The sequence below is a fragment of the Armigeres subalbatus genome, chromosome 2 (genome assembly GCF_024139115.2).
Source record: "Armigeres subalbatus isolate Guangzhou_Male chromosome 2, GZ_Asu_2, whole genome shotgun sequence".
Classification (NCBI taxonomy): domain Eukaryota; kingdom Metazoa; phylum Arthropoda; class Insecta; order Diptera; family Culicidae; genus Armigeres; species Armigeres subalbatus.
In genome coordinates this window covers 450,152,898-450,171,232 of record NC_085140.1, presented here as the reverse complement: position 1 = coordinate 450,171,232, position 18,335 = coordinate 450,152,898, and the positions used below count along the sequence as shown (strand labels likewise).

The 18,335-nt window shown below is 40.1% G+C and overlaps 3 protein-coding genes across 5 annotated transcripts in view; 1 reads left to right on the top strand and 2 right to left on the bottom strand.

Annotated features, from left to right (window-relative positions):
- Nucleotides 1-18,335, bottom strand: part of LOC134213731 (klarsicht protein) — a 780,975-nt gene that overhangs the window by 367,754 nt on the left and 394,886 nt on the right. The gene's annotated exons all lie outside the window — the stretch shown is intronic.
- On the bottom strand, nt 4,288-5,638 carry LOC134218190 (putative odorant receptor 92a). The gene is made up of 3 exons (XM_062697098.1): nt 4,812-5,638; nt 4,617-4,715; nt 4,288-4,519 (listed from the first exon to the last, which is right to left on the bottom strand). Exons 1-3 carry the CDS (start codon nt 5,583-5,585, stop codon nt 4,313-4,315), a joined length of 1,080 nt encoding a protein of 359 aa, XP_062553082.1. The 5' UTR covers nt 5,586-5,638; the 3' UTR covers nt 4,288-4,312.
- LOC134216832 (odorant receptor 22c-like) lies at nt 16,897-18,176 on the top strand. The gene is made up of 3 exons (XM_062695624.1): nt 16,897-17,751; nt 17,814-17,912; nt 17,970-18,176. Exons 1-3 carry the CDS (start codon nt 16,897-16,899, stop codon nt 18,174-18,176), a joined length of 1,161 nt encoding a protein of 386 aa, XP_062551608.1.

Sequence of the window (18,335 nt, the reverse complement as noted above, 5' to 3'; positions counted from 1 at the left end):
GCAAACACGGAGGACAAGACAACTTGCAAGTTGCATGAACAGCTGAGCAAAGGGGCGGTTTCAGACTCAGAAATTGGGTATCTAACAGTCCCAAAGTCTTAAAGGAACTTCCTTAGCCCTTCGAATGATGGACGGAATCAACTTGAACTCCGATCTTCAACATTCCTTCAGTGCGACTGAATTTGCAGTTCAGCAAAATGAAGGAACCATCGGTTATAGCTTCTCTATTCGACCTCTTAGGACTGCTCGGATCAGCGATTACTTCTGCAAAGATTGTAGTTACTATGAAGATATCGAGATGAAAGCGCTCGTACGCTGAGCAGGGACCAACCAATACCTATGACGGAATGCATTATTTGTTCTTAGAAATAAAGCCACAACCGATTGAAACCAGCTGGAATCGACTAAGGTTTTCCAATCCTCTTGAAAAAATAATTGCGAGCCCTTTGAAGGGAAGCTCCTTCCAGCTTTTGAATCCCTTTGAAGTAGGCTTCAGCGCCTCTTGATAAGAGGCTTCAGAGCCTCTTGTAGAGAGGCTTCCGAGCCTCTTGAAGGCGGTTTTCGATCCACTTAAAAGAAGGCTTCTTCTCTTGAAAGGAGGCTTCCGAGCCTCTTGAAAGGAGGCTTCCGGGCCTCTTGAAAGGAGGCTTCCGAGCCTCTTGAAAGGAGGCTTCCGAGCCTCTTGAAAGGAGGCTTCCGAGCCTCTTGAAAGGAGGCTTCCGAGCCTCTTGAAAGAAGGCTTCCGAGCCTCTTGAAAGGAGGCTTCCGAACCTCTTGAAAGAAGGTAGCCTAACCACTTGAAAGAAGGCTTCCGAGCCTCTTGAGAGAAGGCTTCCGAGCCTCTTGAAAGGAGGCTTCCGAGCCTCTTGAAAGGAGGCTTCCGAGCCTCTTGAAAGGAGGCTTCCGAGCCTCTTGAAAGGAGGCTTCCGAGCCTCTTGAAAGGAGGCTTCCGAGCCTTTTGAAAGAAGGCCTTCAAGCCTTTTGAAAGAAGGCCTTCGAGCCTTTTGAAAGAAGGCTTCCGAGCCTCTTGAAAGGAGGCTTCCGAGCCTTTTGAAAGAAGGCTTCCAAGAAGCGTAGAAGGACGCTTCTAATCATTTTGCAAGGAAGCAACCGAGCTTTAGTGAAAAAAAAACCTTTATGCCTCTCAAAAGAAAGAATTCTGCATCTATATATCCTAGATAGCATTAAAGATTTTTAAATTTGTTCATTCGACGTTTTTTTTTCGTTTGATCTTTTGTTTCGCATTTCTTCATACACTGTGCTAATTGTGGAAGGCAGGATTCAATTGGCTTTGATTTGTAGATCGCATTGTGTACAATATAAATTATATAAACATAAATTATGTACAAATTATATTGTACATAATTGTATTATGTAATATTATGTACAATTATGTACAATATAAATTTTTTAAATAAAAAAATAACAATTATCAAAACTTTATCAATAAGTTTTGATTGGAATTGTAATACGTTCGCCATTACGCATTTTTATACGAGGTACCCCCTAGGGCCAGCGAAGGTACCCCCCGGGGGGCAATGAATAAATATAAAATGTCCATAATAAATGCAAAATTTCTATAAATAATTAAGATTTTTACAAAAACAAAAATAAATTAGCACTAGCAAAAATTACAACTATAAAAGAAGGTAAAAGAATGTTTCATAAATAAATCAATATAAGCAATAAATAATTACAAAATTTTCCACAAAATAAATATATTTTTCCATAAAACATTAAACACTACTCTTCTTGCGAGAAGGGACGCTCGAAAAAGAGTAGTGTTATTGTGGGTCATAATGATAACAATTCTGCTTGGTGGGACGCCCGCATGCATTGCTAATGAATTGAGTGTAGGCACTACCAGAGATCGTAATTCTCACGAGCAGAGAATGCTCCCTCACGCTGATTTTCGCCGAGAAATCAGTTTGCGGGAAAAGAAAAAAGGTGTGATGAGAGATAACCATTTCTCCCTCACTACCAGTGCCGCGAAAAGTTGATTTGCTCGTTTTCTCACTCGTTTCTTCCTTTTCGTGCCATCGCCAATTGCAAAATGAGTAGCATTTATGGAACAAACAACCTAAACCTTACATGCAGTTGATGTGGTAGTATGGCTATAGAGACCTTATCCCATCGCCATTTTTATTGATGTTTTAGGTTCGAATCCCGTTGCGGTCATAAAATTTTTGTAATTGCTTACCGAAAATTTAGTGAGGCGTAAAAGTGATGAAACGAAAACAGAAATTCATCAAGTAGGCCCGATTTTCGCTTATCTTCTAGGTTCGCTCTGGAGAAAAGAGGGATGGGAGAAAGATGTTTTTCACTACAAATGCCGAAAAAAGATTCTCTTTCGACCCGAAAATCGCTTGATTTAGTCTCATCGAAACGAAAAGTATGAACCCTGGGCATTTCTTTCATTATATTTGTGGGACTACCGCGAGAAGAATATTGTTATTATAAATCGGAGTGATCACAATTCTGCGTGATGAGACGCCCGCATGCTTCGCTAATGACTTGAATGTGAGAGTTTTTTCTTCTGCATTGCTGCACCCGCCAGGAAAAAGTGTTAATGTGCATCAGAATAATCACATTTCTGCGTGGTGGGCCACCTGCTCGCATGTAAAAGTTTCTTCCTCTACGCTACGGTGGGACGCGCGTAAGAAGAATAGAGTTTTATTGGTAGATCGGAGTATTTACAATTCTGCGTGGTGGGACACCTGCTACCACTTCTTCTGAGTGGATGGGAAGAAGAGAAGCGTTACTGTGCATCGAAATAATCACAATATTGCTTGGCGGGACAGCCGCATCTATTGTCATTGAATCGAGCAGTGGTGTTTCGTAACCTTAATTTTTACTTGTTCAATGACACAAAAATGGATTTTTTTTATATTTTGACATAAAATTAATTAAAATAAAATTACCAAAGTCGATTGTGCTAATTATAATCTACTTATAATTCTGTGTGGTGGGATGGATGAATAGAGAGAAATCGTTCCTTCCTCTGTGATGGTGGAACGCCCGAAAGAAGGATAGTGTTATTGTGGATCGGAACACCAAATATCGCAAAACGCCGAAAAAACGTGAGAGTTTCTTCCTCTGTGTAGGTGGAACTCCCCCCGGAAGAAAAATGCCGATGACAATTCTGACTAGGTGGAACCCCGGCTGGAAGAACAGTATTATTGCCAATCGTAACTATCACAATTCTAAATAACGCTCGCAGAGAGTAGCAGGCAGTAGTAGTGATGACAGGAGTATTGGAAATGTTATTTCTAAAGGCCCACAGTAAAATAGTATCCCGAGAATATTCTTTCATTACCAAGTTTAACGCCTGAATTGGTAAAACCAGAATGTTCTTCACGAAATTTTGGCAATTTTTAAAAGAAGAGAGAATTTCAAGGCAAAAATAGCGGATTGTTGCAGATGAATCTTCTAATTAACTTCTCAATTTTCACGTGATCCCAATTCTAGCCTTTACTGTTAGGCAAGTTGAAGCGGTAGCCATATGACTACCATGCCCAGCTTTCTCGTATTAACGAGAGTTCTAAAATTGATCACAATAGGAATATGTTGAATTTATTTCAGTAATCAAATCATATGATCGATTTGTAATTCAGTTCTACATTGAATATAATTGAGACCTACCTTTATAATATATTTCCACAAACTTATTTGAAACATTCTAAAGCTCCCCTCTGGGGAGTGAATGGCCGCGTGCGGAACCGAAACTGGCGCAAAACAACACAAGGTAATTAGCGGTCAATTGTTTCAGCCCATTTCGCCGCAACGCCCTAAGGCGTGGGGCCTGGATCGTCTGGGATGCAGTCCACGCCGTTGGCTTGTGGCAAAATAATTCGCACTGATCTTTGCACCACCAGCCGGGTGAAAATTGATGTGCCAAGTGGAATAGTGGGTTGCTTGATAGCCGATCACCCGCTGGCAGTGTTATTACGGATTGTGAAAGGTAAATTTCCTTCCTAATTAGATGAATTGCGATTTTTCGCTATAAAAAGTGTCAGAAGTTAAATAACAAAGCTGGGCAGGTAACTGTAATGGAACAGCTTGTAGCACTTGAGAAAGATCCATCGTAAAAACAAGCAACGTATCTTTTACGCAAAATCATAAATTTGCTCGTCTTACGAAGAGCGAAAACGCGATGTGAAAATGGATCTCACATTATAAATCACGCCGCTCTCTACCTTGTGATATATGACATAATTAACGGATGATACTTTCTAGCGATGCTCGTAATAGAGTGCGAAACGTTTTAATTAATTCAGTAAACCGTGATCTGCGTGCATCATAATTTCACAACCTAAAATCTCTCCTTCAGAATCAGATAGTATGAGTACGACGCCTGGACCACCACCCCAAATCGTCCAATGTCGACGAAATAGAACTTGGCCGCCGTTATTCCGATCTTGCGCTGCGATCGAAGAATCATCAGCTGGATCGCCTTCTGAACTGGGGTCGGTTCCTTGTACCAGGGATAGTTGTAGATCGAGTTTGCAACCGCTGCCGCCTGCACGATTGAGATACAAAAACGACGCGCATCAAAACCACCACCATCATCATCATCATCAAATCTTCTCCAATTAACCCTCCCCAACGGAACGTACTTTTTCGCTTAGCTCGTCTCCATTGAAGCAGTACGCAAACACTTCCACCATGAGGACGGCGAACAAGATTACCATATTGACGACATTCGGGCCGTACGTCTGGGGGAGAAAAAAAATGGAAAGCAAAAGAGGAGGAAGAAAAGCGTGAGTTAGTCGGTCGTTCCATATTAATAAATGCGAACTTTGATCCCTCACACTCGAGATGTAGAACATCATCAGACACGAGATGAGCAAACAGTTGACAAATTGGGAAAGTAGAATGTGCTGCATCGTGTTCTCGAGCAGGTCGGCGAACTCCAGCGCCGTCTGGTGCAGGGCGATTATTTCCTGGAGGCGATCGTGGCGTTTGCGCTGCGCTTCGAGGTCATCCCAATCGCGGAAATTGTTCGGATCGCCCAAGTCTTCTATTTTCAGCGAAACCAGCTCGAACAGGGTGGCCCCGTAGCGGATGATTGTAAACAGGACCGTGCCCTTGACGATGCTGAGGCACGCCGAACCGCAGACCGCGGGTGTTAGCATAGCCATGTAGATTAGGTAGTGGACGATGTTGCGTCGGGTGTCCAAGCCGTAGAATTTATTCTCTAGAGGAAGTACGAACTCGACCGCTTCGGTTTCGTTCCCAGCGGAGAAGTAGTTTAGGAATGTGGCCGTCATGGGCAACGGGATGTAGAAAATGAAGCAACTTCCGATGAAGCAGGCGTAAATTCGGGAGTATCTGAAGATCCGCCCGTTGAAGCTGGTGATCGCGGTCACACAGCTGGTCGGTTGAGCCGGATCGGCCAGTGCCCGAAAGGTTTCCTGCAGCATGGTGATCATCCGGACGTAGGACTTGCGCCGAAAGGCAAACAGCACCATCGATGAGATGAAATCGGTAAAGTAGATCAACTCGGCGGTTCCCCGGGCGAACGAATCGAACCCTTCGCCACCGTACTCGAGGCAGGTTTTCGGTGCCACGAATATGAGGGCCATCCAGGTGGCGACACACCCGAAGCGAATCACCCGGCGAGGTTCGCCCCACAGACCCAGAAACTGCAGGATCTGCAAACCGACGGGGAACACGTCCACGGTGTTGCGGAAACAGCTTTCGAACAACATCCTGGGAAACTGTGCGGACAACGGTGAATAGGATTGCAGTTTTATATTGTGGCAGTCGAAGTCATCAGGAGTTCATTAGTGCATAATTAAATCTGTGTTGCTCGTTTGCAAATAGTGGTGAATTTTTCAAGTTGGGAAATTGCAGATGACTGGAATTCTAAAAGGATTGGAAGTCTCTTCATGAGGTTTATATTTAAGATATTATAAGTTAAATTTTAAATTACACTAATTCCATTGACTGACTGACTGGGTTCGAATTCCGATTGCGGAAATGGTTGATGATTTGCATAAATGGGACTTGGCTTGAAAATTGTGTAATTAATTACTTTGTAAACACACGTTGAACACAAAGTTGGGAAAAGGCAATGTATTGAACAATGCGATGGCACTCAAAAAAGAATTCCCATTTAAAGCCTCACTGCTTTCTTTTTCCAGCGCAATTGCATATAAGAACACACTTTCAATATAAATAGGAATCACCTGCTTCCTGTTCGGCCGAGCAGATTGAATCATTTCCTGCAAGTATTCCTTTTTCATTCGTAGTGAACTGGTTCGAATCGGAAATGTTCTTCCAAATCATCTGCTTGTTCGGCCTCGGTCAGGAGAAACCAAGATCACAAACCAGTGAGAAATAAGCCACAATAAACGCAATAAACACGTAAAAATCTACGGCTGTATGTAAATCCGTTCGTTGACTACCCGCCGTCACGTAGCTGAGTGCTTATTCTGTTTTTTCTTGTCTGACGTTCTTCCTGTTTTTTGTCATTGTAGGTATTGAAATCGGCTCGAGTTCATAGAAAAAATATTCGATCAGCCGAAGAAAATTTGTAGAATTGTTTCTAATAGAGTTAAACGTCTGAGGATACTTCATTGTACGAAAGTAATATTTATCTGATCCGTCATGAAGGCTCACTTACAAAAAGTTCCGTTTCTTCCTCCTTCCATCCTTCATTGCCAATTAACCTCGTACGAAAATTGGGGAAACTTGACTCAGCAACAACTGCCGGTCTTAAAACATTTTCGCTCATCCATCGACGGAACGATGATGGTCAGATGATGGTGGGGGTCTGGTGAATCAGTTCTAGTTAGTTACTCGTTGTTGGTGCCATTGCGTGCTCGTAGCGCGTTCGACCGTTCAAACGAGGTCACGAACGGTGCGCTTCCGCAGCGCGTAACACGCTGAAAATATTTCTGCTTTCCTTTTCCACTGTGGTCAGTCACTGTCACCGGCGTCGTCGTCGTCGTCGCGATTTGGGCGGTTTTCCCGTTGACTGCACTGAAAAATGCGCTGTACGTTGGCGGATTTGCGCCCAAGAGGCCTATTATTAGCCGAACCGGTGCGGTGCGGAGGACACACACACAAACATTTCTCGAACCGGTCGATTGACCGGCCGGCATTGCGTTGTTAGTCACGAGAGTGGCCAAAGCGACGCCGACGCGACGTCGACGTCTCATCTCGGGCGAATCTCATCATCGAGGGCGCGCCATTTCCCTATTTGTTATTTTCAATTACAACATTTTGATGTTTTCACAGACGTGATCAGCTGCGGTGAGAACGAGACGGTTTGTAACTGAAGATGACGTCATGTTTTCATGTGAGAGCTAAACAATCCTAGTAGTCTTATTGCCATGGCGGCAACTATCGTATGCGGTATCATTGATATTTTAAATTAACTTTAAATGTTTGTTCATTATTCTTTCAATAGTGTTGAACTTTCTCTAATAAAGGATTTTTTTCATGTTGACTTAATGTGCAAAAAATCCGTGCAATACAACATACAGAGAATATAACTATGGTTAATATATTCTCTTCTGAGAAAGTCGACTTCTACTAAAAAATGCTGCAGGAGTTCCTGACAAAATTAAAGTAAGAGTTTCAAGAGAACTTCTGTATGAGCTTTGAATATTTTAATTTGAATATCGGAAATTATATTCGGGACAAATTGCAGAAAAGCATGTACGAAATAATTCTCTCTAAAAATCTGTATAGATTAAAAAATCAGAACTGAGTTCTAGAAAAACTTATGAAGATTAGAATCTACATAACCAACTGTTCTATAGAAACGATATAAAAATTCTCAAATATTTCAGGGTATATATCCTATAAATGAGTATAAATGTTTTGAGAGTAAAATCCTCTCAACTAATATAGTACAGAAATAATATTCATTATATTTATGAAATGAATACGAAATAATGTGTGTTGCCATTTAGCCAATCAATCCCACTATTTGACATCCATTTTAAACAATCAAACCTTACAAAAATCACATCTGGAATTGCAGATATTTAAGCGTACCTAAAAAGAGAAAAAGAAAGAGGAATATTAGTTCTATTGCAAATTCTAATAATAACAAGATCGTTGATTTTAAAATAGTAAAATAAAGGAAAATAACGCGTAGGATCGGAAAAACTATTCAAAACAATTTAAAGAATAGATATTTAATTGGATTTGAATTGGAATATGATTGGATTTGGATTGAATTTGGATTGGATTTGGATTAGATTTGGATTGGATTTGGATTGGATTTGAATTGGATTTGGATTGGATTTGGAATGGATTTGGATTGGTATTGGATTGGATTTGGATTGGGTTTGGATTGGATTTGGATTGGTTTTGGATTGGATTTGGATTGTATTTGGATTGCGTTTGGATTGTATTTGGATTGGATTTGGATTTGGATTGGTTTTGGATTGGATTTGGATTGGTTTTGGATTGGATTTGGATTGGATTTGGATTGGATTTGGATTGGATTTGGATTGGATTTGGATTGGATTTGGATTGGATTTGGATTGGTTTGGTTGGTTTGGATTGGTTTGGATTAGATTTGGATTGGTTTAGATTGGTTTGGTGCATTTTGGTTGGTTTGGATTGGTTTTAACTGGTGGTTGGATTAGATTTGGATTGGTTTGGATTGGTTGGGTTTGGGTTTGGTTGGGTTCGATTGGTTTGGATTGGTTTTGGATTGGTTTGGATTGGTTTATTGGTTTGGGATTGGTTTGGATTGGTTTGGATTAGATTTGGATTGGTTGGATTTGGTTGGATTGGTTGGATTGGTTGGATTGGATTTGGATTGGTTTGGATTGGTTTGGATTGGTTTGGTTGGTTTGGTTGGTTTGGATTGGTTGGATTGGTTGGATTGGTTTGGTTGGTTTGGATTGGTTTGGTTGGTTTGGATTGGTTTGGTTGGTTTGGATTGGTTTGGATTGGTTTGGATTGGTTTGGATTGGTTTGGTTGGTTTGGTTGGTTTGGATTGGTTTGGATTGGTTTGGATTGGTTTGGATTGGTTTGGATTGGTTTGGATGTGATTTGGTTTGGTTGGTTTGGTTGGTTTGGATTGGTTGGTTTGGTTGGGTTTGGTTGGGTTTGGGATTGGGATTGGGTTGGTTTGGTTGGTTTGGGTTTGGTTGGAGTTAGTTGGATTTGAAGTGGTTTGGTTGGTTTGGATTGGTTTGGATTGGTTTGGATTGGTTTGGTTGGTTTGGATTGAATTGGTTTGAATTGGTTTGGGTTGGTTTGAATTGGGATTGGGTTGGATATGGTTTGGATTGGTTTGGTTGGAATTGGGTTAGTTGGAATTGGAATGGTTTGGATTGGGTTTGGATTGGGTTCGATTGGTTTGGATTGGTTTTGGATTGGTTTGGTTGGTTTGGTTGGTTGGATTGGTTGGATTGGTTGGTTGGTTTGGATTGGTTGGATTGGTTTGGGTTGGATTCGGATTGGTTTGGATTGGTTTGGATTGGTTTGGATTGGATTGGTTTGGAATTGGATCTGGATTGGTTGGGATTGGGTTAGGTTAGGTTGGTTGGTTTGGTTGGTTTGGTTGGAGTTAGTTGGTTTGGTTGGTTTGGATTGGTTTGGTTGGTTTGCATTGGTTTGGATTGGTTTGGTTGGTGTTGGTTGGATTTGGATTGGTTTGGAGTTGGATTGGTTGGGGATTGGTTTTGGATTGGTTTTGGATTGGATTTGGATTGGATTTGGATTGGATTTGGATTGGATTTGGATTAGATTTGGATTGCATTTGGATTGGATTTGGATTGAATTTGGATTGGATTTGGATTAGATTTGGATTGAATTGGATTTGAATTGGGTTTGGATTGGATTTGGATTGGATTCGGATTAGGATTGGATTTGGATTTGGATTTAGATTTGAATTGAATTGGAATTGGATTGGATTTGGATTGGATTTAGATTGGTTTTGGGTTGGATTTGGATTGGATTTGGATTGGATTGGGTTTGGATTGGAGTTGGATTGGATTTGGATTGGATTTGGATTGGATTTGGATTGGATTGGATTTGGATTGAATTGGATTTGAATTGGGTTTGGATTGGATTTGGGATTGGGATTAGGATTGGATTTGGATTTGGATTGGATTTAGATTGGAATTGAATTGGAATTGAATTGGATTTGGAATGGATTTGGATTGGATTTGGATTGGATTTGGATTAGATTTGGATTGGATTGGGTTTGGATTGGAGTTCGATTGGATTTGGATTGGTTTTGGATTGGGTTTAGATTGGTTTTGGATTGGATTTGGATTGGATTTGGATTGGATTTGGATTGGATTTGGATTGGATTTGGATTGGATTTGGATTGGATTTGGAATGGTTGAATTGGATTTGGTTTGGAATGGATTTGGATTGTTTTTGGATTAGATTTGGATTGGATTTGGATTGGATTGGGTTTGGATTGGAGTTCGATTGGATTTGGATTGGTTTTGGATTGGGTTTAGATTGGTTTTGGATTGGATTTGGATTGGTTGGTTGGTTGGATTGGTTTGGTTGGTTTGGATTGGTTTGGATTGGTTTGGAATGGTTGGTTGGTGTTGGATTGGTTTGGATTGGGTTTGGTTGGTTGGATTGGTTTGGATTGGTTTGGATTGTATTTGGAATGGTTTGGATTGGTGTTGGATTGGTTTGGATTGGGTTTGGATTGGTTTGGATTGGTTTGGATTGGTTTGGATTGTATTTGGATTGCGTTTGGTTGTGTTTGGATTGGATTTGGTTTGAATTTGGTTTTGGATTGGATTTGGATTGGTTTTGGATTGGTTGGGTTGGTTTAGGATTGGTTTGGATTGGTTTGGTTTGGATGGATTGGTTGGATTGGTTTGGTTGGTTTGGATTGGTTGGATTGGTTTGGATTAGTTTGGATTGGTTTGGTTGGTTTGGTTGCGTTTTGGATTGGTTTGGATTGGTTTTAATTGGTTTGGATTAGGTTTGGATTGGTTTGGATTGGTTTGGGTTGGGTTTGGATTGGGTTCGATTGGTTGGATTGGTTTGGTTGGTTTGGATTGGTTTAGATTGGTTTGGATTGGTTTGGTTGGTTTGGATTAGATTTGGATTGGTTTGGTTGGTTGGATTGGTTTGGATTGGTTTGGATTGGTTTGGATTGGTTTGGATTGGTTTGGTTGGATTTGGATTGGTTGGATTGGTTTGGATTGGTTTGGTTGGATTTGGATTGGTTTGGTTGGTTTGGTTGGTTTGGTTGGTTTGGATTGGTTTGGATTGGATTTGGATTGGTTTGGATTGGTTTGGTTGGTTTGGATTGGTTTGGATTGGTTTGGATTGGATTTGGATTGGTTTGGATTGGGGTTTGGATTGGTTTGGATTGGTTTGGATTGGTTTGGATTGGTTTGGATTGGTTTGGATTGGTTGGATTGGTTGGTTTGGTTTGGTTGGTTTGGATTGGTTTGGTTGGTTTGGATTGATTTGGATGTGATTTGGATTGGTTGGTTTGGATTGGTTTGGATTGGTTGGATTGGTTGGTTTGAATTGGGTTTGGATTGGTTGGGGATTGGGATTAGGTTGGTTTGGTTTAGATTGGATTGGTGAATTGGTTTGGAATGGTTTGGATTGGTTTGGATTGGTTTGGATTGGTTTGGTTGGTTTGGATTGGTTGGATTGGTTGGTTTGGTTGGTTTGGGTTGGTTTGAATTGGGATTGGGATTGGATATGGTTTGGATTGGTTTAGATTGGGAATTAGTTGGTTGGAATGGATTTGGTTGGGTTTGGATTGGGTTCGATTGGTTTGGATTGGTTTGGATTGGTTTGGATTGGTTTGGTTGGTTTGGATTGGTTTGGATTGGTTTGGTTGGTTGGATTGGTTTGGTTGGTTCGGATTGGTTTGGATTGGTTTGGTTGGTTTGGGATTGAATTGGTTTGGTTGGATCTGGATTGGTTGGGATTGGATTAGGATTAGGATTGGTTTGGTTTGGATTGGTTTGGATTGGTTTGGATTGGTTTGGATTGGATTGGTTTGGATTGGTTTGGATTGGTTTGGTTGGATTTGGTTGGTTTGGATTGGTATTGGATTGGTTTGGATTGGTTTTGGATTGGTTGGATTGGTTTGGATTGGTTTTGGATTGGTTTTGGATTGGTTTGGATTGGTTTGGTTGGTTTGGATTGGTTTGGATTAGATTTGGTTGCATTTGGATTGGTTTGGATTGGTTGGATTGGTTTGGATTAGTTTGGATTGGTTGGTTTGGATTGGGTTTGGATTGGTTTGGTTGGATTGGGATTGGGATTAGGTTGGTTTGGTTGGTTTGGATTGGTTTGGATTGGTTAGTTGGTTTGGGATGGTTTGGATTGGTTTGGATTGGTTGGATTGGTTTGGATTGGATTGGGTTTGGTTGGGTTCGTTGGTTGGTTTGGATTGGTTTGGATTGGTTGGTTTGGATTAGATTGGTTGGATTTGGATTGGATTGGTTGGATTGGTTTGGATTGGTTTGGATTAAGATTGGTTTGGATTGGGGTTTGGTTGGTTTGGATTGAATTGGATTGAATTGGTTTGGAATTGGATTTGGAATGGTTTGGATTGGATTTGGATTGGTTTGGATTGGGTTCAGTTGGTTTGGATTGGGTTTGGATTGGTTTGGATTGGTTGGATTGTTGGTTGGGTTTGGATTGGTTTGGTTGGTTTGGTTGGTTTGGATTGGTTGGTTGGTTTGGTTGGTTTGGATTGGTTTGGTTGGTTTGGATTGGTTTGGTTGGTTTGGTTGGTTTGGATTGGTTTGGGTTGGATTGGTTTGGTTGGTTTGGATTGGTTTGGTTGGTTTGGATTGGTTGGATTGGTTTGGTTGGTTGGGTTTGGTTGGTTTAGGTTGGTTTGGATTGGTTTTGGATTGGTTTGGATTGGTTTGGTTGGATTGGTTGGTTTGGTTTGGTTGGTTTGGATTGGTTTGGATTGGTTTGGATTGGTTTGGTTGGTTTGGGATTGGTTTGGTTGGTTTGGATTGGTTTGGATTGGTTTGGTTGGTTTGGATTGGGTTGGGATTGGTTTGGATTGGTTTGGATTGGTTGGTTGGTTTGGATTGGTTTGGTTGGTTTGGATTTGGTTTGGATTGGTTTGGATTGGATTTGGATTGGTTTGGATTGGTTTGGATTGGTTGGATTTGGTTTGGATTGGTTTGGTTGGTTTGGATTGGATTTGGATTGGTTTGGATTGGTTTGGTTGGTTTGGATTGGTTTGGGTTTGGTTGGTTTGGTTTGGGATTGGTTTGGTTGGTTTGGTTGGTTTGGATTGGTTTGGTTGGTTTGGTTTGGATTGGTTTGGATTGGTTTGGTTGGTTTGGATTGGTTTGGGTTGGTTTGGATTGGTTTGGTTGGTTTGGTTGGTTTGGATTGGTTTGGATTGGTTTGGATTGGTTTGGTTGGATGGTTTGGTTGGTTTGGATTGGTTTGGATTGGTTTGGTTGGTTGGTTGGTTTGGATTGGTTTGGATTGGTTTGGATTGGTTTGGATTGGTTTGGATTGGTTTGGGTTGGTTGGTTGGTTTGGATTGGTTGGATTGGTTTGGTTTGGTTTGGATTGGTTTGGTTGGATTTGGTTGGTTTGGTTGGTTTGGTTTGGTTTGGTTGGTTTGGATTGGTTTGGATTGGGTTTGGTTGGTTTGGTTGGTTGGATTGGTTGGTTGGTTGGATTGGTTGGTTGGTTTGGATTGGTTTGCTTGTGGTTGGATTTGGTTTGGATTGGATTTGGTTGGTTTGGTTGGTTTGGATTGGTTTGGTTGGTTGGTTGGTTTGGTTGGTTTGGATTGGTTGGTTGGTTTGGGGATTTGGTTAGTCCGGTCAGTCCGTTGGTTTGGTTTGGTTTGGGTTTGGTTTGGTTGGTTGGATCAGTCAAGTCAGAATCAGGTTCAAGTCAGGTGAAATGTCAGTGGAGTTCCAGTCCAAGTCGATCGGAGTCGATCAGAAATCTGTTAGTCCAGTCAGATTCAAGTCATCAAAATCAAAGATCAATCAATCAAGGATCCAAATCAGTCAGGTGATCCAGTCAATCAATCAAATCGGAATTCAATCGATCAAAATCAAATCTAATCCATTTGAACTGATTGGATTTGGATTGGATTTGGATTGGATTTGGATTGGATTTGGATTGGATTTGGATTGGATTTGGATTGGATTTGGATTGGATTTGGATTGTATTGGATTTAGATTGGATTGGATTTGATTGGATTTGTATTGGATATGAATTTGATTTGGTTTGGATTTAGATAGTATTTGGGTTGGATTTGAATTGGATTTGGATTGGATTTGGATCGGATTTGGATAGGATTTTGATTGGATTTTTATTTGGATTGAATTTGGATTGGATTAGGATTAGATTTGGATTGGATTTTGATTGGATTTGGATTGGATTTGGAATGAATTTGGATTGGATTTGGATTGAATTGGGATACGATTTGGATTGGATTTGGATTGGATTTGAATTGGATTTAGATTGGATTTGGATTGGATTTACATTGGATTTGGACTGGATTTGTGGATTAGATTTATATTGGATTTAGATTGAATTTGAATTGGATTTGGATTGTATTGGATTAAGATTGGAATTGGATTTGATTTGGATTTGGATTTGATTGGATTGGATTTGGATTGGACTTGATTGGATTTGGATTGGATTTTTATTTTTATTTGATTTGGATTGCATTTTTATTTGATTTGGATTGCATTTTTATTTGAAATGGATATTGGATTTGGATTGGATTTAGATTGGATTTGGATTGTAATTGGATTGGGTTTGGATTGGATTTTTATTTGGATTGGATTTGGGTTGGATTTGGATTGGATTTGGATTGGATTTGGAATGCATTTGGATTGGATTTGGACTGGATTTGGATACGATTTGAAACAAATTTGGTGTTGATGTGAAACAAAATTGATTTGGATTTGGAACAAAATTGGTTTTAGATTTGAAACAAATTCGATTCGGATTAGATTTGGATTTGAAACAAATTCAATTCGGATTATATTTGGATTAGATTTGGATTCGATTTACATGGGATTGGAATTGAATTGGATTTGAATTTGATTAGGATTCGATTTATATTGTATTTTATTTGGATTAGAATTGAATTGGATTTGGACTGGATTTGGATTGGATTTGAATTGAATTTGGTTAGAAATTGGATGGTATTTGGATCGTATTTTGGTTAGGAACTGGATGGGATTTTGATTGGACTTGGATTGAATTTGGACTGGATTAGATTTGGACTGGATTATGATTGGATTGGGATTGAATTGGATTTGAATTGGTTTTGGATTGGATTGGATTTGGATTGGATTCGGATCCGGTTATGATTGGATTTGAATCGTATTTGTATTGGATTTAGATTAGATTTGGATTCGATTTGGATGAAATTTATTTTGAATTTGACACGGATTGGATTTGGATTGTATTTGAACTGGATTTGGTTTACCTGACTAGAAGAGCATAACAAAAACTGAACACAACGTTAACACAATATGATATTTATAACTTATTTTGATTAAATTTTGTTCTTGGTAGCCATCATCTTTTAAATAGTGTAACAAGATTTTATCAAAAAATGATTTAAAAAATGCTTAATAAGGAACTACCCAAAAGTAGATAATAAAAATGAATGTTGCAAAGTCGTCCAGCTTAGAGACCACAATACGCTGATATAATTATAAAGGTTGCCTTACTTGCAATGGGCTTAGCTTCATGCTTCTGTATTTTGTATCTGATTCTGTTATTAATTTCTAACAAATAATTTTATTTTTGTGATGAAATTGTAACAAAATTTGAAAGCTTTTTGTTTTAAGTAGTTTGACATTTTATATAAATTAGCACCAAGTCTCTAACAGTTTGAATAGCGTCTTGTTATTGTCATTTTACATTAATTAAATGTTTATGCATGATTGAGCCCTTACAAATACAACCTACTTGTAACCCTTTTTTTAGGGCAAAATCATGTTTTCAAATATGCATCAAAAATACAAAATAATTGCTAGGTCTACCACAGAAGATGCCGAGCCCCTAATTAATGCTTCTCGGAAAGAGTTTCACTTGTGGGCCGACTCGTTCTTTCGTTTTTCATGTCACTAAACACCAAACGAGGCAGAGTCAAATACACGCCCAACCACACGCAGCTTGTAATTTGATCGTCGAAAACAAGTTGATGGTATAGGCAGGCGACTGTTTCGCATTCAATCAGATTTTCTCCTCTGAACGAGTACAATATCTGATGAATATCATCTTTAGTGGCTCTTATTTTTTTAAATGAATGAAGAAACACAGCGCATTCAAATTTAAAACTATAATTAAGGTTAAGGTTATTCAGCATGGCACATTAAAGGTTATTCAGCATGGCACATCTTTCAATTTCATGAGGTGCTAGTTGCGGGAAAGAGTTTCGATGAGCATGTGAAGGACTAAACAAAAAGAAAATGGAAATGAAGTGAAACGGTTAACAAAATAGTTAAACAACATCAAAGTGGCCTCCAGAACAAAAACACAAAATCCTTTTAAAAAATAGTGTAAATTGGATGTAACCAAAATCAAGAAAATAAAAAAAGCAAAAAACACAAATAGTGGAGCAAAAACTAAAGATTTTAACTGAATCCATTTAGGATTAGGAGCTCAAAAATGATTAAAAATACAATATTTGAAAACTTGTATAATGTATGTAAAGTAAAACTTAGTCAAAACCAACACAATGTAACAGGATTTAAAAACGGTACGCAATGTGTAATTATCCGGGAAAGCTGCACCGGCTCCCACGACGCACATCCTACAATTAAAAGTGACAGTTTAACGACAGATCTGCTGCATTTTTCCATCGACCTCAAACCATGCACAAACAGTCCCACCGACCTCGGTAATGCACTCTGCGGAGGGTTTAAAAGCTGCACGCCGCAGCCGTTGGACCAATCGACGTAAGGATGTTCTTCCGGAAGAATACCAATCCGGAGGTGCTGGAAGTCGGTCTGAAACTGCTCACTTTTATCGGTCTGCAAGGTCCCGACGAACGACGCATATGGCGGTACTTTTTCGGTGTCAGTTTGCTGCTGGTGTTCATCATTCTGCCGAAGGCCATTCTCGGTTCCGGCAAGGAAGGGTTCGACTCCATGGCCAAAAGCATTGCGGAGATGTTCTTCCTGTGCGATGTGTGCATTGCCGTTGGAATTTTCGCGACCCGGCGACGCCCGTTCGAGCAGATGGTTCTGGTTTTGAGGCAGATCTTCGAACGGTACGAATCGCGGGAATGCCTGGATGAAATACGACGGTTCAATGTTCGAATGCACAATTTTGCGAAAGGATACACTGTGTACATAGTATTTTTGGTGGCGATGTTCATCGTGATGCCGATTGTTTCGACACTTTACTTGGTGGCATTCGTTCCCTCGAGCAAAAGAGGAGACTACGTGTTGGTGGTTGAAGTGCAGTTCTTCTATTTGGACATCCGCCGAAACTTTTTCCACTATCTTATCCATTACGCGCTGTGCGCACCGCCGTCGCTTTGTTCAGCATACCAAAGTTGCATCAAGGGAACAATATTTCTAACCTCGCTGCAGTACGGAGCAGAACTTTTCGAACTGCTTCACATGAGGATTAGGAGCCTGGATTCGATGGAAGCCGGTGAACAACGTCGGGACGAGTTACGTAAGATCATCGAATTGCACAAGTTGACGCTGAAGTATGCGCAGCTGCTGGAGAAGACGATTACGTTTATTTTGATCAACCAGATGTTGAACTGTATGGCGATTTGGTGTCTGATGATGGTGTATCTTTCGTCGGTAAGTTCTTTGAATATGATGTTCGGCGTTGATGAAAGCTTCAAGAGTTGATCTGATTCAAGAATTACGGACCGAATGCCATCAACGTGGTAGTCATGTTTGTCGTGCTGATGGGTGAAATGGTCGTCTATTGTTTCAACGGAACGCGTCTGAGTGAAAATGTAAATATTTGAAAGTTTGCAAATTTGTTAGTTGTGCTAAGAGTCTTTAACTTGCAGGCCCTCGAAGTAAGCAATGTCATCTACAACTATCAGTGGTATGAGGAACCAGTGGCTATGCAACGTGACATGCGATTTATGATTCAAAGAGCTCAGAAGCCAACGGGAATTACGGCAGCGAAGTTCTACTTTGTCAACATTGAACGGTTGGGAATTGTTATGCAAGCGTCTTACTCCTACTATTTGCTGTTGAAGAACAACTTTTAAAATCACTTTGTTACGAATCACCACACTTGCATTGCACATGTTCCTAAGCACTATTTTTTAAAGTAAAAAAATGTAGTGTAGTGGCTTGCACCAGATAACAACAAAAAAGCACTCGTTCCATAGCAAACGTTGATTAAAAACATCTGTTATTCGTAAACA